The 26,146-nt window shown below is 39.5% G+C and overlaps 1 protein-coding gene and 1 non-coding gene across 3 annotated transcripts in view; one reads left to right on the top strand and one right to left on the bottom strand.

Moving 5' to 3' along the window:
• The window catches only part of ATP10D (ATPase phospholipid transporting 10D (putative)), a 125,030-nt gene that overhangs the window by 81,788 nt on the left and 17,096 nt on the right, over positions 1-26,146 (bottom strand). For both annotated transcript variants that reach the window (XM_043870979.1, XM_043870980.1), the window contains exons 2-3: positions 9,040-9,366; positions 6,393-6,587 (exon numbers count right to left, since the gene is read on the bottom strand). In XM_043870979.1, the coding sequence (XP_043726914.1) occupies positions 6,393-6,587; positions 9,040-9,359 (515 nt within the window). In that variant the 5' untranslated portion in view covers positions 9,360-9,366. The remainder of the gene's footprint in view (positions 1-6,392; positions 6,588-9,039; positions 9,367-26,146) is intronic.
• On the top strand, positions 11,668-11,739 carry TRNAC-GCA. Its single transcript has one exon. It is a non-coding gene; the product is annotated as a tRNA-Cys (tRNA).

Here is a 26,146-nt window from a genome sequence, read left to right as displayed (position 1 = left end):
GAAAGACCATAGTCTGTCACAAATAAGAACCAAATTATCCGCATTAAAATGTTAACGCTTCTTATAAAAGCTTGCAAAATTTAATGACCCCATATTTTCAACTTACTTTTGCTGAGAAATAATTAGTACTTTAAAGTCATTTCTTTGTATTTCACAGGAATTCAAGTTAGTACATTAACTTAAATGAATAACAATAAATAGACAATCTTTATTTCTCTATATTCTTACAGTTTGTTCCAAGAACAGTGAGGGGCAAGCATTGGGATGTAAGTATTATTTTTTCTAAACACCAAAAACTAAGTAAATTACATAGAATAACAGTTAATAAATAAAAAAGAATTACCAGATTCTATTATGAAATGCAATTATAAAATGATATCTCGGTCTACACTTTAAAACAACTGAAAAGAATATTGCCTCTCATCTTCAAGTTTATATGCAAAATCATCTAAAACAGATCCAAAGGACACTTGAGAAAAAATTATACCATGTTGCCCATTCAGTTCAGTTCAGTCGCTCAGTCGTGTCCGACTCTTTGCGACCCCATGAATCGCAGCACGCCAGGCCTCCCTGTTCATCACCAACTCCCGGAGTTTACTCAAACTCATGTCCATTGAGTCAGTGATGCCATCCAGCCATCTCATCCTCTGTCGCCCCCTTCTCCTCCTGCCCCCAATCCCTCCCAGCATCGGGGTCCTTTCCAATGAGTCAACTCTTCACATGAGGTGGCCAAAGTATTGGAGTTTCAGCTTCAGCATCAGTCCTTCCAATGAACACCCAGGACTGCTCTCCTTCAGGATGGACTGGTTGGATCTCCTTGCAGACCAAGGGACTCTCAAGAGTCTTCAACAACAACACAGTTCAAAAGCATCAATTCTTTGGTGCTCAGCTTTCTTCACAGTCCAACTCTCACATCCATACATGACCACTGGAAAAACCATAGCCTTGACCAGACGGACCTTTGCTGGCAAAGTAATGCCTCTGCTTTTTAATATGCTATCTAGGTTTGTCATAACTTTCCTTCCAAGGAGTAAGCGTCTTTTAATTTCATGACTGCAGTCACCATCTGCAGTGATTTTGGAGCCCAAAAAATCAGGAAACTGTAATAAAGGGCTTCCCAAGTAGTGTGGTGATAAAGAATCTGCCTGCCAATGCAGGAGATGAGAGAGACTCGAGTTCGATCCCTGTTTGGGAAGATCCCCTGGAGGAGGACATGGCAACCCACTCCAGTACTCTTGCCTGGAGAATCTCATGGACAGAGGAGCCTGGCGGGCTGCGGTCCACGGGCCACAGAGAGCGGATCACAACTGAGAGACCAGGCGCACAGTGCTCTACAAAATCCTCAGTTACTGGTTAAATGCCTTGATCATGTAACAGATACAGACTCTAGCTTGCAGTTATCATCAACCTACAATAATTGTAGTAGCTAATTTTCACTTAGTGGGCTTCCTTGGAGGCTCAGATGGTAAAGAATCCACCTGCAATGCAGGAGACCCACGTTCAATCCCTGGGTCGGGAAGATCCCTGGAGGAGGGCACAGCAACCCACTCTAGTAGTCTTGCCTGGAGAATCCCATGGACAGAGGGGCCTGGCGGGCTACAGTCCATGCGGTCACAAAGAGTCAGACACGGCCGAGTGACCAAGCACACTTCCTTAGCACTTAGAAAGGGGTAGGTGCTATGCTCACTGTTTGATACTATTTTATTCATAATCAAAGAAACGAATTTAGCTAATTTACATAATTTTCCCCAAGACTACACACACACTACTCGGTATGAGAATCAGAACTAAAGCAAATATACAGTATCAACTCTAGACTCACACTAAAAATTAGAATTTATGTACAAAAATTTCTATTTAAAAATACATAAGAAACATTATTTCCATTTGCTAAATTTGACACTGAGTCATCTTAAAATTGGTCAAAATATGGATTTTGTTCATCAGATAATCACTGTAAAATTCTACTTCCTATAGCTATGTTTTGAAAGGCAGGGATTGTATCAACATTTCATCTCTCTGTCTCTGGCATATGAAAGCATTTAAACATCATTGAACGACTCATAGCACTGTTTCAGTAAAGTGCTCTATGACTTTAAAAACCATGGCCTTTTACTATTTTTTTATTTTTCTATACAACACATCATTTTTTTCTGGTTCCCCTTAGAATGTGTAAGAAAAAAGAGAATATTTTCTTATTTAAGTACAGTTCACAACATCTTTGGGATTTCCCTGGTGACTCAGATGGTAAAGAATCTGCCTGCAATGAGAGAGACTGGGGTTCAAACCCTGGGTCGGGAAGATCCCCTAGAGAAGGGAATGGCAACCCACTCCAGTATTCTTGCCTGGAGAATTCCATGGACAGAGGAACCTGGCGGGCTACATTCCATGGGGTCACAAAAGACTCGGACACAACTGAGCAATTAAAATATCATATGATATTTGTTTTTGTCTGACTTACTTCATTTAGTATGATAATCTCTATGCCTCAGTCTACAGGGTCACAAAGAGTGAGACAGGACTGAGCAACTACTACACACACACACAGCATACACAGCATCTTATAAAAGAGGGAAAAAGTTACTTTGCTTCAATAAGTCTTTAAAACAAATTTTGGGAAAGCCACTGAAGAATTTTAATAACAAACAAAGTTCAGATTTCTCCATGTATCAGTTTAAGTATCACCTCTCCAGAGAAGCCTCCCCTAATCATTTGCTCATATAAAATGAAAGACAGCTCTATTGTCAGGACAAGGCTTTAAGTTATTTTTCTCCCAAAACAACAAAAAAAACTATGTCATCTGGTTGGACTCAGTCACGTGAGCCTTAAATTTGTTCAGAATATACTTCTGTTCACTATAAAACTATACTTTTAAACCGAGATATCTTTTATTCTGACTTGGAAACTAAAATATAACAGAAGGTTATTTTATAAGTTTGACACATTAGGAATTACTGTCTTATGAAAGCTGGCTCTATCAGAGCACTGAAGTCAACCCAAGAAATATGCCACATGCTTTGGGATCTCAGAAGAGTACCACTTGTCAAACAGAGCCTGTGAAGTTTCTCCAAAGGCTGAAATAGGGGCCTACCTTTGGACTCAAAGCTCAGTCTTTTAGCTTGTCACATGTTCTCCCTTGAGGATTTAAGTCAAACTCCTAACTTCAGAATCACCTCTAAATGGACTGATGACTTTGAAATTTCTCTCTGCAGCCTTCCCCTCCTTCCAGAACTTCTGTCATATGTTCCTATCTGCCCACTGGACATTCCTCTGGATGCCTGTCTTGCTACCACTTGTAGTTCATTCTACCTCAGATGAACTTAATGCTCCCTATTTCTATCAATGGTGTTTTTACCCCACAAAACTGAAAAAAAATCACAAAAGCTCACCAAATTCCATTGGGCCCTTCTTCACAGTATCTATTCTCTGAATTCCTTCCTGCATTTAGACGTCCTCCTGGTGGTGCCCTGGATTGATTAGTAGAGGCAGATCCATAAAGAAGCCATTCTTATGACCCGAATTGACCAATATTCCTTAAAGCACAACTTCTACTATGCTGTTTCTTGGCTCAAAACATGGATTCTGTACCACTCAAGGAAAATATCTGTGATGGTTAATTTTATGAGTCAACTTCACTGGTCGAAAGGATGCCCAGGTACCTGGTTAAATATTATTTCTAGGTGTCTCTGGGAGTGTTTCTGGAAGAGACGAGCATTTGAATTGGTGGAGTGAAGCAGATGGCCCTTCCCAGTATAGGTGGGCATCATCCAATTTGCTGAGGGCTTGAATAGAACAAAAAGGCGAAGGAAGGCTGAACTCACCCTCTGCCTGACTGATCCGGTACACTGGTCTGCCCTGCACATTCCTGGTTCTCAGGCCTACAGACCTGGATTGGAATCCACACCAAACTACACGACAGACAATTCTCTGGCAGGCTACAATCCATGCGGTCGCTAAGAACTGCAAAGGGACTTCTGAGCCTCCACAATCCCATGAGCCAATTCCTTATAAAAAAAAATCTTATTTCTATTGATTGTACTTCTCTGGAGAGCTCTTTTATTTAGTGCGTAAGGAGTAGCCTGGGCATGACATCCCTCCATAGCAGACCTCTAACTCCCCTTTTATTTATTATTGTTGTTGTTTAGTCGCTAAGTCGTGTCTGACTCTTTGCAACCCACGAACTGTGGCCTGCCGGGCTCCTCTGTCCATAGAATTTCCCAGGCAAGAATGCTGGAATGGGTTGCCATTTCCTTCTCTGGGGCATCTTCCTGACCCAAGGATCGAACCCACATCTCCTGCATTGGCAGGTGAATTCTTTACCACCGAGTTCCCGGGGATCCCTTTATTTCTAATTACAGCCCTTTTACTGGGCCACTACCCTCAGGCCAAATTAACACACTCATTGTCCTCAGAATATTCCATAAGCCTTCCAAACTCTGAAGTGAAAAAGTGACACCAAAACCTTATTTGTAAAGCAGTAAACACGATGAGAATGTCATAAATCTATCTTTAATGATAACTTTTTAAGAAGTAGATACATTTCTCATGAAAAGGAACTTCAGAGAATTAACCTTATAAACTTTGTAACTGGCATTCACAAAAGCCACTTGAATAAGGACTTAAAAAATTGCTCCTTCAAAAGGGAACCCTCCTGCACTGTAAATGGTAATGTAAAGTAATGCAACCAGTATGGAGGTTCCTTAAAAAACTAAAAATAGAGCTGCCATATGATCCAGCAACCCCACTCTGAGGCATATATCCACAGAAAATAGTAATTTGAAAAGATACAACACACCCCAATGTTCACAGCAACACTCTTTACAACAGACAAGAAATGGAAACAACCCAAGTGTCTACTGACAAACGAATGGATAAAGAAGGTAAAATATGTATATCCACACATACATACACACAATGGAATACTACTAAGTCGTTAAAAAGAATGAAATAATGCCATTTACAGCAACATGGAGGCAGGTAGAGATCACACTAAGTGAAGTCAGAAAGAAAAAGATGTATCACTTACATATGGAATCTAAAATATAACACAAATGAATTTATCTGTGAAATAGAAACAGGCTCACAGACACAGAGAACAAACTTGTGGCTGCCAAGGGGAGGAGGGTGGGAGAAAGGAGGATTCGGAGTTTGAGATTGGCTGATACAAACTGTTATTTATAGAATGGATAAATAACAAGGCCCCACTGTATAGCACAGGGAACTATATTTGATATTCTATAATAAATCACTTACCAACTGACCTACAAGGGAAGCACTATAATAAATCACAGTGGAAAAGAATATGAAAAACAACATCTGTATATGTATAACTGAATGTGCTGTATAGTAGAAGTTAACATAACTATAATAAATTAAAAAATACATTCTCCTCTTTGATATATTAATTCCATTCCTAATTATAATGGGAAATAATCATAGATCTTCAATACTTCTGTATAAGAATACTCACATACATTCTCAAAATTATATAAATATGGGAAATGTTTAAATTATCTTAGAGTCTTATTATAGACAATGCAGCTATTAAAAGTGCTTTCTTGATAAATAAAGACATTGGAAATATTTATGAGGTAAATTAGGCTAAAATCATAGAATAAAAACTATATATGTAGTACAATCCCAACTTTGTAAACTGTCCCACATTTCCCTACCACACACAATATTTATGACTTCAAGGAACACATCACAGCATTATAAATAGTTGTCTCTGGACACTAGCATTGAAATTTGTAAATGCAGTCGTTAATATACAGCACAGTTAAACACTCACCTTAATGGACTTCATCTTGGCTACATAGGCTATTTCATAAATACTTGAAATACAAGTCTCCAACAGACCAAGTATGCTCCTTATAAATCCTCCTATTACGAATGCCCTCAGTTGCTGCTGCAACAGGAAGGGTTTTATAGGCTTCTTGCTTTGTTTACAAAAAAGAATGCACTTCTCTGTATCTCACAATTCCTTTCCTCCACAAGTAACTCACCTTCTCTCATATCCCATCTTGTTTTTCATATTCATTCATATATTTCATATCCCATCCTCTTAATCCCAAATTGTAAATATCTAGGGTTAAAAGCTATCTGCTTGCTTTTCTTCTTTTGGTTTGAAGTTTAATTCTTTCAGCTCTACTTATACCTAAATTGTAGAAGCTTTTACTTTATCAACATCTGGGTTGACAATGGTTTAATTGTGTTTATTGTTTCCCTATGGTCCTGAATTAAATGCACTCTGGGATTTTAATAAATATTAGTTAAAAACACCACTCCACCTCCAAAAGTGTCCTAGTCACATCTAAGGGGTGGACGGTAACATTCTGCATGTTTCTAAATGATGCATGTATATTCCCCAGCATAGCTCCTGTTATACTTACCTACTATAAACTTTAGTTACTAGGTTGTTGATCTGTTTGTCAATTTTGTATTTTCGGTAATCTTCCAAGCCATCTTTAATTGCAATAATTGTAAGGACAACCACCAGAGGCAGCATAGTAATTTCCTTTTGGAAGGCTTCTACCAAAGGCACCCAGTTCAGAACAACTAGAAACAGGAAATATAAATTGGCGACTCTGAAACCCAAACACACATAAGGAGGTGTTAACAAAGCAAGCAAAGCCTGGAACAAAAGAGGCAAAAGACCTGATGCTGTTTTTCCACAAGTTTCTATCAGCTGATTTTGGATGCTACAAAACAGAACTAGTGAAATCTAACAAATCTGAATGAACAATTTATCATCCCTGCAGACATCTAGTTGGACATACTCTAATAAATGTGTAGTATCATTTATTAAATATATTATAGCCAATATTGCAGTGTGACCATTGTGAGTTGTGTAACATAATAAAGCACAATAGAAGTACTACTTTCATTTAAAAAGTTCAAAAAAGAGGAAATTTCCTTAAGAGGAAATTCAAAGTTAATGCATTGCAAAAACAAAAAATCAACTCTTAATTTTCCAAAGTTAACTTGATTGTCCAAACATTAGATTCAAACAAGATTCAAAACAATTAGAAAACCCTGAGGGTTTATTTTTCCCTGAGATCAACGCTTCCATTTCTGCTTTCACATTACTGAGAACTATATTTTAAGGAACTACTTCTCTCTTTTATGTAATCAAATATTTCCCACTGGACCCTAAGGCAAATGCAAGCAGCCTCTTTCCTTAAAACAAACAAACTAAATCTCAATTTTGCATGGTCCCTTGAATTTTTATCACAGATTTTTCCCACAGTCAAACTTCTCAAAATAATCTACACGTATTCCTCATTTCTCACCTCCAATTCCTCTTATGCTGAAATTTTTGGCTACTTGCAACCCTTTTCACTTCTGCGGCTTCAATGATTTGCATGTACAGCTCAGTCGCTCAGTCATGTCCGACTCTTTGCGACCCCACAGACTGCAGCACGCCAGGTTAACTGCATCTATATCTATAGGGCTGGGCCCTGAACTCTACTCAGGTTCCAGGTTCTAATTCTATTATGGGCACAACTACAAACTCCATACAAGATAGAAACATCCATAGTAGTTAAAACCATTAATTTGACAAATTCACATCTGTACTTTAACCATATCCACTGTTCCATAACTGCATGGAATATACAGAGAATAAAAAATGAGGGTGAATATATATGAAATGAATAAATACTGGAAAAAAATAACAATAAATGCTGAGAATCTCTATACTCACATTAGCATCTCAAACTCAACATTTACAAAAACAACATAATCTTTGAGCCAACCTTCTTTTTATTCCTGTCTTTCCTTTTTCTGTTAATCCTCCTGGTCATCATAACTCAATTTGCTCACATCGTTTTTTCACTCCTTTCACTTAATCCCTTACATCCATCCATAGTATCTGTAATAGATTATCCTCTTTTTCATCCCCACATTGTTCTAAGTTCAGGTCTCTATTACAGCTTGCCAGGATATATCCAGGATATATCTTACTAAATGCTCTGTCCTGCTTTCAATTATCCTCTAAGGGTATCAGTCACAGAGGCCTACTTTCCAGGCCTCCAGCAAATCTTCAACGCCATTGCTTTTCTTTGTATTCCTTCCTCCATCTGAAATGTGCTTTACAGACATCTCTGCCTTGAAAATCTCAAACTTCATAATTAAGTTCACATGCCACTTTCCTTCTATTGCTCTGGCTAATAGCAGTATTTCTCTTTTTGAGGCTTCCATCCAAAGTTGGGAGCACCTTATAGCACTCATCACATCCACTGTGTCTTTTCATTGTACACACATCTTGCTGCCCTTGCTAAATATAAGGCTCCATAAGGAAAGAAGCTTCATGTAATCTTGCATTTCCTTCAATACTTAACCTGACAAAAGGGCTTCAACAAATACACATTACACTGAATTATATCTGCTTCACCTAATCTCACAGCTTACATCTGTATTTGCTTCAGAGCGCTATTTCCTCCTTTTATCACGAAGAAAAAGCTAGGAGCTAGTGGATAAGACTCCCTGCTCCCGATGCAAGGCGCCTGGGTTCAATCCCTGGTCAGGGAACAAGATCCCACATGCTGCAAATAAAGATTCCTTATGCCACAATGAAGATTTAAGATCCCGTGTACTGTAACTAAGACCCAGAGCAGCCAAAGAAGTAAATAAATAAATATCTTTTAAAAAAGAAGAAAAGGCTATACAGATTTAAATACAGAATCAGCATTCTTTTAATGGGAAAGAACACAAAAGCAAGAGTGAATAGACTGAAGGTCATAGCCCCTCATTCACTTCTGGCAGGACATTGGTTAAACTACAGGGCCAAACTTAGTTTCCTCATCTGTAATACAAAGATAACAATATCTTCTCTTGTCACGAGAAAACATTTTATTAGTCCTAAAGTGTTACACGAATGTAAGGAGTCATCATTCCACAATGGACCCTACCAGAATCATCAAAGATAATGCGGCAAGCGTTAGGCTTAGGTAACAGACATTATGAAAATGAAAAATCTTATATATCAGTCAGAATGACAAAGAACATTCTCAGTTTTTCCCCAAAAAATAAAAGTACCTGTGAAATTGTTCAAACAAATTTCTTGGCACAAAATTCAACAGCGTGTACTTTGTTGTCCGTATTCTGTTATTCACGTAGGTTCCAGAGAACTTTTCATACTCCTCCTTGAAGAGCTGGAGGTGGGGAACAACAACTCGATGCTTTCCTGCCAGTCTGGGGGTCTGGGAGGACTTGCCCCCGCAGGCAAGCAGAGAGGAATAGCTGTATGGTCTCTCGTCATCGTCTGTGTTCGTACGGCCGATCAGCCGCTGCCAGTGATGCCTGGCCCATTGAAGAGGCTCGGTCATGTCCAAAATGCGGTGAGATCCAGGCTGCATATGTGATCTGGCAAAACAAAGAAAAATCCATTAAAACAATTCTCATAAACTTCTGGAAAGCCTTAAAGAACAGTAATGTTAGTAAGATTAAATTTTTTCTATACTAAACAAATGACTCAACAGTTTGTTTAGTATTGTTTTGCTGTTTAGTTGCTCAGTTGTGTCTGACTCTTTTGCGACCCCATGGACTGTAGCCTGCCAGGCTCCTCTGTCCATGGGATTTTCTGGGCAAGAACACTGGAGAGGGTTGCCATTTCTTCCTCCAAGGGATCTTTCCAACCCAGGGATCAAACCCGTGTCTCCTACATTATGGGTGGATGCTTTACCTCTGAGCCACCTGAGAAGCCTTATTTAGCCTAACGGTATCAATATGAGAGTAAAACAAGTCACTAAAACTCCATTTTAACCAAATCTTAACGAAATAGAGCATACACCTTCTGCCTTGTGGGCTGATCGCCTAAGCAACAAGAGACAGCACCCAAAAGGCCACTCCATAAGTTGAGGCAAAAACTTTGTGCTTCATGTGTACAAGTCTCAATTTATCTAATCAACTTTCTCATCCTTGCAAGGGGGTTGTCACACATGTCAGGAGACTGTTGGGAGGATTAAAGGAATAACACACAAATCACCTAGCATGAAGTCTGATACAGAGGAAGCAATCAGTAAAGCCCATGCAGATTTACAAAAACAGCCACAAATGTCTTCCATCCCTGTAGTCACATCCCTTTAGCCGTGGAGGGGTGAAGTCTTTCTCTACCTGCCGAAGCCCGGCTTGGTCTCGTGGCTTGCTTTGACTAATGGGACACTAGCAAACCTGATACACGCAGAGGCCTGCAAAGTGCGTGCTCATGCGGAACCTTAACCACTCCTTTCCCACTGCTCTCGAGAACCCTGCGGCCACTGCCACGCGTCCAGCCCAGGCTGGCAGTACCCATGATGATGAGTACCCATGACCCCTTTAGCAACCATTGCTCCTATCGACACAGGGGTGAGGCCACTCAGAGCCAGCAGGCTGACACCGCCTGAGTGTGCCCAGATGACACAATCTAGAGCAGAGACGAGCTGTCCCAACTGAACTCAACCCCCACTGCCAATCCACCAACTGGGAGTCAATAAAAGGTATACCACCGAGTTTTGGGGTGGTTTGATAGAAAACAAAAATCTCTTATATCTCTTCCCTTATTTTCCCTATTTTCGAAGAAATTCAGCCCTTCCTAGAACATGAGCTCATTAAGAAAAAAAAATCTAAAGTTCATTAAGAGCACACCCTGCTCCAAGCACTTTGCAAAAAGTATTTAAGGAGATCAAAATAGTCAATCCTAAAGGAAATCAGTCCTGAATATCCATTGGAAGGACTGATGCTGAAGCTGAAACTCCAATACTTTGGCCACCTGATTCGAAGAACTGACTCACTGGGAAAGACCCTGATGCTGGGAAGGACTGAAGGAAGGAGAAGACAGGGACGACAGAGGATGAGATGGTTGGATGGCATCAGCAACTCGATGGACATGAATTTGAGCAAGCTCCAGGAGTTGGTGATGGACAGGGAAGCCTGGTGTGCTGCAGTCCATGGGGTCACAAAGAGTCAGACACGACTGGGTGACTGAACTTATTTAGTATTTACACAAATCTTATGTCAGTCAGGAAATAGGTTTAGGGAAGTTAAGTGACGCTGAAATTTACGTGGTTAGCATGTAGGTAAGGTTGATTCAAATCAAATCTTTCCAGCTCATTCTGTGTTTAACTGTTAATGTGCTTCATTTAGCTTCACACCCAGAGTAGCTGGCACTTAGTAGATGGCCAGTAAAGGCTCAGTGAGTAGACGAGAAGCGTGGAGGGCAAGGTCTGGAAGCCTTGCTGTCTATTCTCGCATTATCAATGTCATTGCGTTTACTTGATCATTTTAGGATGGAGTTCACTTCTGTAGATCTTGAGTAAATCTGTGGGTGTGTCCTGATCATCTGTATTGGTAATAAAACTCCCCTGATGAATCGGATTCAGGTGGTCCGTGACCACATCTGCAGAAAAACTACGTTATGTGGTAGAAAGTACATGAGGTTAGAAATACAGAGACCTGGATCCTCATTTCCAGAATCTCAGGGCCTAGGTGAGGCAATAGGCATGTAAATATATAAATGCAATCCCAAATGCAAAAGAGTCTTCAAGGTAATGAAGTAGTTTGGGCAAATTCTTTAAGCTTCCTTCCTTCCTAAGCTTCATTTTAAGTTTATAACATGTCTATTATTTTCTCTCAAGTATTATAACTAATCAGATATAGAAATTATCCCCCTAAGGATATTAAAGGGCTTCCCTGGTGGCTCAGAGGTTAAAGTGTCTGCCTGCAATGCAGGAGACCTGGGTTCGATCCCTGGGTAGGGAAGATCCCCTGGAGAAAGAAATGGCAACCCACTCCAGTACTCTTGCGTGGAGAATCCCCATGGATGGAGGAGCATGGTGGGCTACAGTCCACGGGGTCGCAAAGAGTCAGACATGACTGAGCTCTCTCTCTGAAGGATATTAAAATTATATCCAGCTTTCATGGATCTGAAATCATAAATTAATACGCAGTAGCACTGGAAGATTTGGTCCTATTCTAGTAATTCTAGTGAATCAATATTTTTAATAACCCCTTCGGCTAGTACACCTATTTACTCTATATTGGTCCTTAAGCAATCCACGGGATTACAGGTATGCACCATCACTATCACTGTACTTATACAAAACAAGTTGAATCACAAATAACCTCACAAGAATTCATCAGATCTTTAAAACTTAAAACAATAAACACAAGTAAGAGGCAGAAACTCCCCTTTAATGGGAAGAACACAATAGCCTCCAAATGTGTGTATTTGTGCCTGGATATTGGACCCATAATACACAGCATCTACTATCAGAGAAAACGGCCAAAAAGTCAGTTTCATCAGCTGTATGCTAGGAATAGAAACAAGAGAAAAAAAGTTCTACCCCATCAGTTTGCTGTCCTTTGGAGTTTGCTCTCTGAAATATCTGTCCATAGAGAGCTAAATCAAAGTAGACTGACTGGTCAAACTAGTCCTCTTTTAATATAATGTTTTAACAATCTATCTCTGAAGTAATTTGAAAAGCCTACTTTTCACTTCAGTACAGGCGATGCATCAACAACATGGGGCTTGGGTGCCCACCCTCCTCACTGTAGAAATTCCACATCTAACTCGTACCTGGCCTTGCGTTTCCAGTTTCCAGGCATCCGCAGATTCAACCAGCTAGGATTTGGTAATACTGTAAACATTTACAACTGAAAAATATCCTAATTTAAGTGGATCCCTGCAGTTCCAACCTGCATTGTTCAAGGGTCGACTGTATATAAATTAGCTTCTTAACCTGTAAGTAGTAATGAGAGCTTGGAGAGCTTAAAGTAGCTCATAAGATATCCAGGAATGCTCCCAGAATAAGGATGTAAGATAGTGCTTTATCAGTGAATCAGTAGATAATGTAAAATACTATATAAGCACTAAACACTTTCCATGTATTTCACCCCATCAAGTGACCATTATGACAAGCTTAATTTTTAGAAGGTTGAAACTAATACAACTTTATGTTATTTCTGGAAACCGTTAAGAGTTTGCGTTTACAATTAAACTCTTAAGACACAGGCGTGTGCATCCTGCTAGGACTCACAATCTCATACAACAATCTAAATTCTACTTAGATTTTTAAATTTCAGAATAGAGTTTCTTGAGAATGCAAACTTAGAAATGATGAAGCAAATACAACACGTGTTAACTTCAGGTCACCTTTCCCCATTCACTCAGTTCCAAAGAGGCAATTCTACAAATGGAAAATGTTTCATTGCCAAAGTATCCCCAGGTCCACCTTCCTCTGAGCCTCTCCAGTGCCCTTAAACTTGCATTAGGTGCTCTTTTTACTCATACTATCTTCCCCCTTCCCCCTTTTCATCCTCAAGGAATTTCAGTAAACACAGAACTGGGACTGGCTCAGTGCCCTCCTCAGCATCCTCTCTCAGTCATGGAGTCTCTGTACTACTCTCTAAGGCCATGTGACTTATCATCTTGTAATTACCCTCCTTCCCTTCTGCACGGCCACTCTTGCCTCAAAAGTAATGATTGGATTAAAGAACTGATCTCCAGTGTTCTTGCCTGGAGAATCCCAAGACAGAGGAGTCTGGTGGGCTACAGTCTATGGAGTCACAAGTGTGAAGGTAATTAACATGTGGTGAAAATCCTTTCAAATTTCCAGCTTAGAATTTATACCATTTTAGATTCAGGGGGAATGACCAAGGAATCTACTTAGTCACTCTAGCTCAGTGCTTTCAAAATTTAACTGCTAGGACAGTGGGAAATACATTCTATTATGCAACACATACACATATATAAAAGTACTACAAAGCAATTCTTGCCCTTCCTACTTGCCATGCAAGCATCTTCTATTCTACTCTGTTCTCTTTCTCTTTCTCAATCTCTCTCATTTTAATACTGGTCAAGTTGGCACTAATTGGTTTCAAGGTCCCAATATGCTGCTCTATATGCTTTGGAAAGACATCAATTGCACGTGGCTCCTCATGGGCTGAAAGCATGGAAGAGTGAATAGATAGATTTCATGGCAGATCTATCACATAGACAGGTCCACTTTCAGCTCCTCTGATGATAGAAGGCAACCAAAACACAGTAGTTGGACTAAAGGCCCAGGAGAGGGCAATACTTTCCCCAGTAGCAAGAAGCCAGAAGCAGCTTTTTCATCTTTCTCCATCTACCTCAGCAAAGTTAAAAGCATACAGATACTTAGAAAAGGCTTCATTATTACTTTCACATAAATGTTCAGGAAATTTTTTCTTTAAGATATGAAGGGACAGCAAATCACAGTAAATCACAGCAAGAATCTTGACAATTTAAAGCTTAGACTTCAGAGATTATTTAATCTAGAAGTCACAAGCCAGTGGCCCTTAAGCAAATTTCTACCTAATGATGTATTCTGTATCATGGTGTTGGCAAACACATTGTTTCACACTTTTTGAATATAGGACTAAAATTTTTAAATAGAGAAATTCATATAAAATACTGATAATTAACTTCTTTTAAAAAGAAAAAAGTGCACAACATTGGGCATGTATTTTCACATGGTAGCAAACATCAAAGGTTTTTACCATAGCTCCTCATCCTAACCCTGCCTTTTCTGGTTCACCAATTTTAACTGAGTGAATGAACACTCTGATCATCACTTTTTGACATATCAAATTTCTCCTCTATAGACCCAGGTTTGAATATCAGTTGTATCACTTAATAGCTATGTGGCCCACATAATTAACCTATTAGCCTCAGCTGGCTAAGGAACACGGGCAGGCACCATGAAGTGCATGGGGCACACAGTAGATTAACAAGATTCATTCTTTTCCCCACTCTTCTCCTTGGCTGTTTCTCAACATAAGTCAAGGTTGCAAACCCTGTAAATTGGGCTGAAGTCCAAACTTTCAACATACTGCTTGCAAATTAAGGTTGTCCAAGTCTAAGTAAATGCTCTGTTCAATATATCTAATGATACCTGCAAAGTAAGCAACATTCAATAGAATACAAATAGAGATCCAATCACAAAAGACAGGCAAGACATAAAATGACCTTTATATCACCTGATCTCATCCTCAACCATTAACTCTACAATTCATTCTGTTTGTGAACAGACTGTATTCCACTCCTGCGGTGTTTTCCAAGCTCCCCCAACAAGAATGCCCTGGGGGCCCTGTTAATCAGCATCCCCTAGGCCCCTCCCCTGGAGATTCTCATTCAGAGGCTATCGAATGGGGCCCACAAATGTGGAATTTAATAAGTACCCAGGTGACTTATCAAGGAGGTTGCCAAGTATAATCTACACCCTGCACCTTTGAAAATCTGCCCTCTCTAGGGCAGGCTGATCAATCATATACCAACTCACCACATGAGCCTCTCTTCACCCTCTAGACTTTTGGCTTTGCCTTAGAGAGGGAGAGATGGAGAAGGACCCACACAGGAGATACGGTGCACTGACCCCTTCTCTGCTCCCATTACAATCCTAAGCATGACTCAGGCACTGTGATCTCTATAGTGGGCTGCAGGTAGCTTCATTTTTCAAAGTCAGGGAACACAGCTAAGTCCATTCCAGACCCCACAGAGTCTAACTAATGCTTGGTCAAAGTGAGATGATCAACAAATGGCCGATCACTGAAGTTTACAGAAAAGTAATAGAAGGGAAATAGAAACAAAAACACACTGTTTCCTCTTTCCTGGCTCAGCCTGGTCTTCCTTCCACAAAAGGAAAAGATGAAAGTTAAAGGCAACAGACATAATTCACTTTCAGCTTTGACTGCATCATTCTGTCTTTATTAGTAGAAGGAGCCTGCTTCTCCAAGTCTGAAGGGCTTTTTTAGGAAATCATTCTGTCCTACTAGATTTGTAATATCAATAAGTGTATATTAGTGATCAAGGGCACAGACTCAGGAGCCAGACACCGACATCAATTCCTGGCACCTCCACTCGCCACCTAACCTCAGTTAAAGACTTGTGAGGGTTCAGTGAGTTAACATATGCAAAGCTCTTGCAGCAGTGTGGGAACCATGTAAGTGTTAAGTAAAGATTAACAACTGTAGTGATCATCTGGGAAATGTTCTCTCAACCATAGTATTTTTTCAGAAGTGTTCATTGAGAATGTTATGTATAGTATTGATAGTAACGACTATACCAAATTACTCATTGATGTTTCATTTCTTAAAGCATGTGTAACTCACACTCAACTACCTGGTCACGCAGCTTTAGCAACTTAGTTCTTTCGCTGAGCTGGAGAGTCTGCCAGGCAACCGACTAGCTGAGCAGAGCGACAGGCTCTCACGCTCCCCGAAGGACAGGGAGAGCACTCTGACCAAGCTCTGACGAGCAACTTCATGTGGAGCATTTTCAGAATCTTTCAAGAACATCATTCATAATTCAAAGACTTTTCCTACTCCATGAAGAGTTGATTTGTCGTGGTTTTCCACTAGTAAACCAAAAGGCTCCATGCTTTATTTGACCTCATCCTCTGCCACCAACCCTTGAAAATTTAACACAATTTTTTAAACATACCAAGAACTAGGTGCCTAGAGGCCAATCGTCATCACTTGGAATAAGAAAGAACATTTTAGATCTGATACATCACTCCTGAATGAGCTTCTGTCCTTAAAAGATAGAAGATTATTTCATTAAAAAAGAAAAAAAAAAAACTATAGTTTACATAGGTTTTATTAAAATCTCCATTTCTAATTTCATTTTTAGTTTAAGAGCAAACTACTACTATATGAAAATTAGCAGTAGTTTGCTGTGAAATGGATTACAACAAACTTGCTGGTGGTTAGTGATGGAAAAATACCACTCAAAGTTAAACTGTATGGAGGTGGGATGGGGTGGGAGGTAGGTTCAAGAGGGAGGGGACATACAGAAACCTATGGCTGATTGATGTTGATATATGGCAGAAACAAACAATATTGTAAAGCAATTACCTTCCAATTAAAAACAAACAAAATTTTTTTAAAAAGATTAACTACATGAAAAGGACTGCATGGCCACTTGAAGCCTAATATTACCCAGAAATACAGAGTCAAAGGCCACCTGATTCTGTACACCTTGCTTTAACCAACACATTAGCATTTTATCTGGGATTTAAAAGTTAATTAATATGATCACAGATCCTAAAGATCAAGATTCGTAATACATGTTGATACTAGGAGAGAGGATTTGGCATGAGATGAATACAAAACAAATGCCACATACACCCAACTTGCAATATGACTTCATAGCAAGGCAACTATATGGTTGGAAAAAAAAAATGTTTTATTGTAATAATTATCACCATCACATAAATATCTGTATGTGCTAAAATATGTATGCATAAACTTTATAACTGCCACAAGAAAATTATAAACCACTTTGGCTTATGAGTATTGATGGGGAAACAATAAAATTTAGCAAATGAACTACAATTCAAAAGGACAGCTGCTGGTGGTCTCGAAGGGTCGACAGCATCGTTAACTGACAGCCGGCAAGGAGACAGAGACCAGGTCGAGCAACCACAGGGACTGCCTCTGCCAGCATCTGAGTAAGGCTGTGCGTGGATCCTTCCCCATCCTAACCCCAGACTTTGAGAACCCGAGCAGAAACCCAACCTCATTGTCCCTGGACTTCTGACCTACGGAATTATACACGAATAAGCTGGGGTTGTTTTAAGCGCTAGACTGTGGTAATCTATAGAAAATTAATGCAGAGGCCCAAAACGAGATGCTTTTATAAACAGGAAGATAACATATGGAAAAGAGGAATTTCAAGTTGGAAAATGGTCATCTAACAACTCTGGAATAAACTGACATTCACCTTGAAAAAAGAAAGCTAAATTCCTACTCCATACATTAAAAATATATCTTTTATTAAAACGTTAATAAATTTTTAATTTAATAACTTTTAAGTTAAAAACAAATCTCTAGATTAAAAACTTAAAAACAAAAATTACAATAAATTTACCAGAAGAAAATTTAGAAAGATATTTTATTGCTGTTAGCTGAGAAAAACTTTCAAAAGCAAGAGAGAAGCTAGTAAAGACAAACGATTTAACTATTCACTTATCCATCACCTATCTTATACAGCAAAAATCATAAAAAAAATCAAGAGACAACTGCAGCTCATATGATGGCAAGCTCTTGATATTCCCAGTAACCAAATCAGCCATACAAATTTATACGAGAAAAATAAAAAGACCAATAAAATTGGGTAAGGAATATGAATAAGCAATTCTCAAAAAAGGACATGCAAAGGGCCAATGAATATGAAGAGACTCTCAAGCCTCACTAGTCACCAGAAGGTTGCAAACTGAAGGTATAATGGAATACTGTTTTTATCCATATGACTCATAAATATTAAAATAATTATAGCCTGTGCTGGTGAGGATAGGTATAAACAAACCCCCAGACAATGGGAGTGAAAACTGCTACAATCTTCCTCTTCTTTTACCCTCTCTCAAGCCCCCCAAATTGACAGCATGTCTTAAAATTTTAAATACATATAAATACTGATGGAGCAAACATGGGCTTTCCCAGTGGCTCAGTGGTAAAAGAATCCACTGTAATGTAGGAGACTCTGAGATGCAGGTTCAATTCTTGGGTAGGGAAGATCCCCTGGAGGAGGAAATGGAACCCACCCCAGTAATCTTGCCCAGAAAAGTCCATAGACAGAGGAGCCTGACAGGCTACAGTCCATGGGGTAGTCCACGTGGTCACAAAGAGTCAGACATGACCGAATGACTAAACAACAGTACCAGCAACTAACAGAGCAATTCCACTTTGGGGAGTCTTACCTACATGGACAGGAATGTATACTGTAGTTGGGCTATTTTGGCACTAACAACCTGGAAATATCATGAAAGTCAACTGGAGAACAGCTAAACTAAATTATAACATTCACATTATGGGATATTATGCATATATTAAAAATAACATTTCTCTAACTATTGACCTGGACTGATAACTATTAGGTACTAAAGCAGAAGAGCAATAAAACAAATGACAGAGAAATGTAAATCTAATAATCCAAAATTTATAAAAATGAATGAAGAACAGACTGATATGAAAGACCTGGGTTCAAAGAATGGTGAGAAGAACTTGGACACAGTTCAAGTTTCACTTTTGTTTACTGCCCTAATCAGTAAACAGGATCTGCAAAGATCTAGGATACACCTGAGTGGCTGTAGCTCCTATCACCTGCCCAGTTTCTCATGAAGTTATGACTACTTAGGAGCTTTGTCAACTGTGGAGAATGAGGAGCCCATCAAGAAACAACAACCTGGAATTAAGCCTTTTCGATTTCTTGAGCTGGAAGAGGGTCACACCAACACAGAAGAGTCCACTGATTAGTAACCGAGGACTGGTCCTCCTGCAGCACAGATTCATAGGTCTAGGTCTTATTTCTTACAGCATCACTGAATCTTCCATCGACCGGCCTTAACACAAACTGCCTGAAAGTGCGCATGTTCATACACATTTGCAAGGACATGAATAAAAGTACAGAAAAATTCACAAAAGTCTATTAATATCAGTTATCTCGAGGAAAAGAAAACAGAAATAGTCAACTTTCCCTTTGTTATAGTAAAAATGTGATGTTATTCAGTCACTCGGCCATGTCCAACTCTTTGTGATCCCATAGACCACAGCATATCAGGCTTCCCTGTCCTTCACCAATTCTCAGAGCTTGCTTAAAGTCATATTCATTGAGTTGGTGATTCATCTAACCATCTTATCCTCTGTCGTTCCCATCTCCTGCTTTCAATCTCTCCCAGCATCAGGACATTTTCTAATGAGCTGACTCCGCATCAGGTGGCCAAAGGATTGGAACTTCAGCATCAGCCCTTCCAATGAATATTCAGGGTTGATTTCCTTTAGGATTGACAGGTTTGATCTTGCAGCCCAAAAAGCTGTCAAGAGTCTTCTCCAACACCACAGTTCAAAAGCATCAATTCTTTGGTGCTTAGCTTTCTTTATGGTCCAATTCTCACATTCATACATGACTACTGGAAAAACCATAGCTTTCACTAGATGAACCTTTGTTGGCAAACTAATGTCTCTGCTTTTTAACACACTGCCTAGGTTTCTCATAGCTTTTCTCCCAAGGAGCAAGCGTCTTTTAATTTCATGGCTGCAGTCACTGTCCACAGTGATTTTGGAGCCCAAGAAAATAAAGTTTGTCACTGTTACCACTATTTCCCCATCTGTTTGCCATGAAGTGATGGGACCAGATGCCATTATCTTAGCTTTCTGCATGTTGAATGTTAAGCCAGCTTTTTCACTCCCCTCTTTCACCTTCATCAAGAAGTTCTTTAGTTCCTTTTGCATTCTGTGATAAGGATGGTGTTATCTGCATATCTGAGGTTATTGATATTTCTGCCGGCAATCTGGATTCCAGTTTATGCTTCATCCAGCCTGGTATTTCACACGATGTACTCTGCATATAAGATAAATAAGCAGGGTGACAACAGACAGCCTTGATGTACTCCTTTCCCAATTTGAAACCAGTCCATTGTTCCATGTCCATTTCTAACTGTTATTTCTTGACCTGCATACAGATTTCTCAGGAATCAAGTAAGGTGGTCTGGTATTCCCATCTCTTAAAGAATTTTCTACAGTTTGCTATGATCCACACGTGAAAGGCTTAAGCATAGTCAATGAAGCAGTAGTAGTTTTTCTGGAATTCTCTTGCTCTTCTATGATCCAGCAGATGTAGGCAATTTGATCTCTGGTTCCTCTGCCTTTTCTAAATCAGCTTGTACAATTGGAAGTTCTCAGTTTATGCACTGCTGAAGCACAGCTTGGAGAATTTTGAGCATGACCTTGCTAGCATGTGAAATGACTATAACTGTGCAGCAGTTTGACCATTCTTTGGCATTGCCCTTCTTTGGGATTGAAAACTTACCTTTTCCAGCCCTGTGGCCAACTGCTGAGTTTTCCAAATTTGCTGGCATATTGAGTGCAGCACTTTCACAGCATCTTTTAGGATTTGAAACAGCTCAGCTGGAATTCCATAATCTCCACTAGGTTTGTTTTAGTGATGCTTCCTAAGGCCCACTTGACATCACACTCCAAGATGTCTGGCTCTAGGTGAGTGACACCATCATGGTTATCCGGGTCATTAAAATCTTTTTTGTATAGTTCTTCTGTGTATTCTTGCCACCTCTTTTTAGTATCTTCTGATTCTGTTAGATCCTTACCATTTCTGTCCTTTATTGTGCCCATCTTTGCATGAAATGTCCCCTTGGTATCTCTAATTTTCTTGAAGTAAAAATATATTTTTTAATTAAACTTTTTGAAGGAAGAAGTTGTAAATAATAGCTATGAAACAGTCTAAAGCTGCCCTTGTATAGATGTGAGAGTTGGACCATAAAGAAGGCTGAGCACCAAAGAACTGATGCCTTCGAACTGTGGTGCTGGAGAAGACTCTTGAGAGTCCCTTGGACAGCAATGAGGTCAAACCAGTCTATCCTGAAAGAAATCAACTCTGAATATTCATTAGAAGGACTGATACAGAAGCTGAAGCTACAACACTTCTGGTCACCTAATGCAAAGAGCTGACTCACTAGAAAAGACCCTGATGCTGGAAAAGCCTGAAGGCAGGAGGAGAAGGGGATGACAGAGAAAGAGATGGTTGGATTGCATCACCAGCTCAATGGACATGAGTTTGAGCAAACTCCAGGAGACGGTGAAGGACAGGGAAGCCCGCCGCGCTGCAGCCCATGGGGTTAAAAAGAGTCAGACACGATTGAGTGACTGGACAACAAAGTAGCTGCGCTTAACATTAGGCCTGCGTGACGCTACATGAGCCGATCTTCTCTCTACTTAACATTAGGCCTGCCTGACGCTACACGAGCCGATCTTCTCTCTACTTAACATTAGGCCTGCGTGACGCTACACGAGCCGATCTTCTCTTTACTCACAGAGGCTAAAAAATAAATGAAGCTCTGAAAATTACAAGCTATCAATTTTAAGCCTAAAAATCAATTAAGTTCAGAAATAAACATAAACCAAGATCTGCTTAGAGAATAAGTACAAGCAATTCTGCAGTGATTATTACTGCTTACGAAATACGTTTTGCATGTCATTTAAACTTCACAACGTGGTGTGGAGTTTTCATTTCCATTTTTCAGAAGAAACAAGAAGCCAAGGAAGGTTTCCAGAACTCAAGGCATGCAATTTTTGATTCCAAAGGCATGCCTTTCCAACTACACAATCCTACTTATATATAAAATTAAAAATAATCAAATATAATCATTTTAAGCTAAATTATTTCTAACCAGGGTGTGTCTTTCTAGATGATATAAAAGCTACAGTCATGCAATAAGAGCGTACCTAGAATAACATCATACTGTGTTCGCTCTTGTACATAAACGTGCTTTAAAGCAGTCACTTCTCAAAAACCCCGTTTCCCTTAATGAATGCTTAATGAAGCTTGCAGCAGGGCAGGTTACCAAAGGTAAATACAGGATAATGAACTCCCTTGAGTCCAGTAGGTATTTTAAAATTTCTGAGGTCATCCCATCACCAGCCAACAAACAACTTGAAATATATACACGAGCTCAGTCATCCTAAAAAGAAAAACATGTTTGTGCATAGTCATTTCAAGATTCCCTTTGTGGATGTCAAACGCCAGGATGCATCAGAAAGTCCTGAGACACACCCCTGAGTCTCTGATTCAGCAAATCTGGGGTGGGGACCTAGAATCTACATGTTTAACAAGTTTCCAGGTAGTGCTGGTATGCTACTCCTGGGACCCACTTTGAGAAACACCATTCTATGCTATTCTAACACTATTCTATTCACAGTAATCCAAGCCTATGCCCCAACCACAAATGCCAAAGAAGCTGAAGTTGAACAGTTCTATGAAGATCTACAAGACCTTTCAGATCTAACACCCAAAAAAGATGTCCTTTTCATTACAGGGGACTGGAATGCAAAGTAGGAAGTCAAGAGATACCTGGAGTAACAGGAAAGTTTGGCCTTGGAGTGCAGAATGAAGCAGGGCAAAAGCTAACAGAATTTTGCCAAGAGAATGCACTGGTCATAGCAAACACCCTCTTCCAACAATACACAAGAAGACTCTACACATGGACATCACCAGATGGTCAATACCGAAATCAGATTGATTATATTCTTTGCAGCCAAAGATGGAGAAGCTCTATACAGTCAGCAAAAACAAGACTGGGAGCTGACTGTGGCTCATACATGGAACTCCTTATTGGAAAATTCAGGCTTAAATTGAAGAAAGTAGGGAAACCACTAGACCATTCAGGTATGACCTACCCATCAAATCCCTTAAAATTATACAGTGGAAGTGACAAATAGATTCAAGGGATTAGATCTGACAGAGTGCCTGTAGAACTATGGACAGAGGTCTGTAACACTGCACAGGAGGCAGGGATCAAGACCATCCCCAAGAGGAAGAAATGCAAAAAGGCAAAATGGCTGTCTGAGGAGACCTTACAAATAGCTGAGAAAAGAAGAGAAGCGAAAGGCAAAGGAGAAGAGGAAAGATACATCCATCTGACTGCAGAGTTCCCATGTATAGCAAGGAGACAGAAGAATGCCTTCTTAAATGATCAACGGAAAGAAATAGAGGAAACCAACAGAATGGGAAAGACCAGAGATCTCCTCAAGAAGATTATATACCAAGAGATCGTTTCATGCAAAGATGGGCACAATAAAGGGCAGAAACAGTATGGACCTAATAGAAGCAGAAGATACTAAGAAGAGGTGGCAAGAATACACAGAGTTCAATTCAGTCACTCAGTGGTGTCCTACTCTTTGCAACCCCATGGACTGCACATGCCAGGCTTCCCTGTCCATCACCAACTCCCAGAGCTTGCTCAAACTCATGTCCATCGCATCGGTGATGCCATCCAACCATCTCATCCTCTGTTGTCCCCTTCTTCTCCTGCCTCAAGCTTTCCCAGCATCAGGGTCTTTTCTAATGAGTCAGTTCTTTGCATCACGTAGCCAAAGTATTGGAGTTTCAGCTTCAGCATCAGTCCTTCCAATGAATATTCAGGACTGATTTCCTTTAGGATAGACTGGTTTGATCTCCTTGCAGTCCAAGGTCTTCTCCAACACCACAGTTCAAAAGCATCAATTCTTTGGTGCTCAGCCTTGTTTATGGTCCAATTCTCACATCCATGCATGACTATTGGAAAAACCATAGCTTTGACTAGACGGACCTTTGCTGGCAGAGTAATGTCTCTGCTTTTTAATATGCTGTCTAGGTTGGTCATAGCTTTTCTTCCAAGGGGCAAGCGTCATAATTTCATGGCTGCAGTCATCATCTGCAGTGATTTTGGAGCCCAAAAAGACAAAAGAAGATCTTAATGACTCAGATAACCACAGTAGTCTGATCACTCACGCAGAGTCAGACATCCTGGAGTGTGAAGTCAAGAAAGCGAAGAGGAAAGAAAAAAAAGAAAGCGAAGAGGAACTAAAGAGCCTGTTGATAAAGGTAAAAGAGGAGAGTGAAAATGCTGGCTTAAAACCCAACATTCAAAAAACTAAGATCATGGCATCTGGTCCCATCACTTCGTGGCAAATAGATGGGGAAATGGAAACAGTGACAGACTTTGTTTTTGCGGGCTCCAAAAATCACTGCAGATGGTGACTGCAGCCATGAAATTAAAGATGCTTGCTCATATTAAGGCCAGGCAAGGGTAATACATCACCAAAAGCACTGAACTATTATTTTTGATACCTGGTGGTTAGTATCATCAAAGGAAGTGCTACATGAAAATATAAGAAATTAAGTATCTTTCACTTTGACCACTAAAAAATCTTTGTGACAGTTCTATCATTTTTAGGATGCTAAACAGGAAAAAGTCCATTTTACTTAAGCACATACACCTTTCTTGAAAAGAATGCTTAAATCAAGCTCACTCAGTCCCAATTCATTCAAGAACCATGGCCTGAAAAATAGACTCAATGGTTGATAGTGGGGAGACAGAAACAGAAAATACTGTCCTATTTCCATCAGAGAAGCAGCCTCTAGCCCAGAATAAGGGAGGGGACCAAGTGAAGCAAAAAGTGACAGGCTTATATCATTGTTGATGAGTCAAATCAGAATTTTCAAAAACAACATGTTTATTTGGGTAGCCTATCCCTTCCCCAGGAAAGCTTCCTGACCCAGGAACTGAACTGGGGTCTCCTGCATTGCAGGTGAATTCTTTACCAATAGATCTATGAGGGAAGGCCCAGAAAGAAAACAGCAGTATAAAATATAACTGGGGTAAACAGATGCATTGTTTTACATAGAAAAATTTATCCATTCTTAGTGTTCCAAACTTATATTAAATATAAAGTTTCTTCAACTCTCCTGTGTGAGAATAAAGCCTATACACACACACACACACACCCATATATATATCTCCCAATATATAGACACTGAAACATATACATCAATATATAGACACTTAAATATCTACTCTCTCTCTTTAATATACCTCAACTTTTTTTGAAGGAATCACACACCTAAATGAGTCACCTGTCTGATGCTTTGACTCAAAACTGAATTAAGCTAGCAAAACTACAGGTAAGAGATGCAAGTATATGCATGTACCTTTGTTACTGGGAACTAAAAAAAAAAAATCTCACCTATATTCATAGTAAGTTCCCACTCTCTTAGTCTATTCTTAAAGCTGAAAAAAAAAATAAACATACATTAAAAGGTTAATAAGGACACGATAAGGGGGCCCACTCCTGCCACTATTATTCAACACAGTTTTGGAGGTACAGCAATCAGAGAAGAAAAATAAAAGGAATCCAGGTTGGAAAAGAATAAGTAATACTATACATGATACTAAACATAGAAAACCCTAAACATGCCACCAGAAAATTACTAGAGCTAATCAATGAATGTATTAAAGTCACAGGATATAAAATTAATACAAAGAAATCCCTTACATTTCTATACACTAACAACAAAAAAATCAGAAAGAGAAACTAAGGAAATAATCCATTCACCACTGCAACAAAAAGAATAAAATACCTAGGAATAAACTTACCTAAACAGACAAAAGACTTGTATGCAGAAAACTATAAAACAGTGATGAAAGAAATCACAGATGAAACAAACAGATGGAGAGATATACCATGTTCTTGGGTAGAAAGAATCAATATTGTGAAAATAACTGCATTATTCAAAGCAATCTATACTTTCAATGCAATCCCTATGGAAAGTATCAATGCTATTTTTCACAGAACTATAACAAAAAAAAAAAAAAAA

Source organism: Cervus elaphus, chromosome 17, assembly GCF_910594005.1.
Source record: "Cervus elaphus chromosome 17, mCerEla1.1, whole genome shotgun sequence".
Classification (NCBI taxonomy): Eukaryota; Metazoa; Chordata; class Mammalia; order Artiodactyla; family Cervidae; genus Cervus; species Cervus elaphus.
This window is presented reverse-complemented; position numbering and strand designations above follow the sequence as displayed.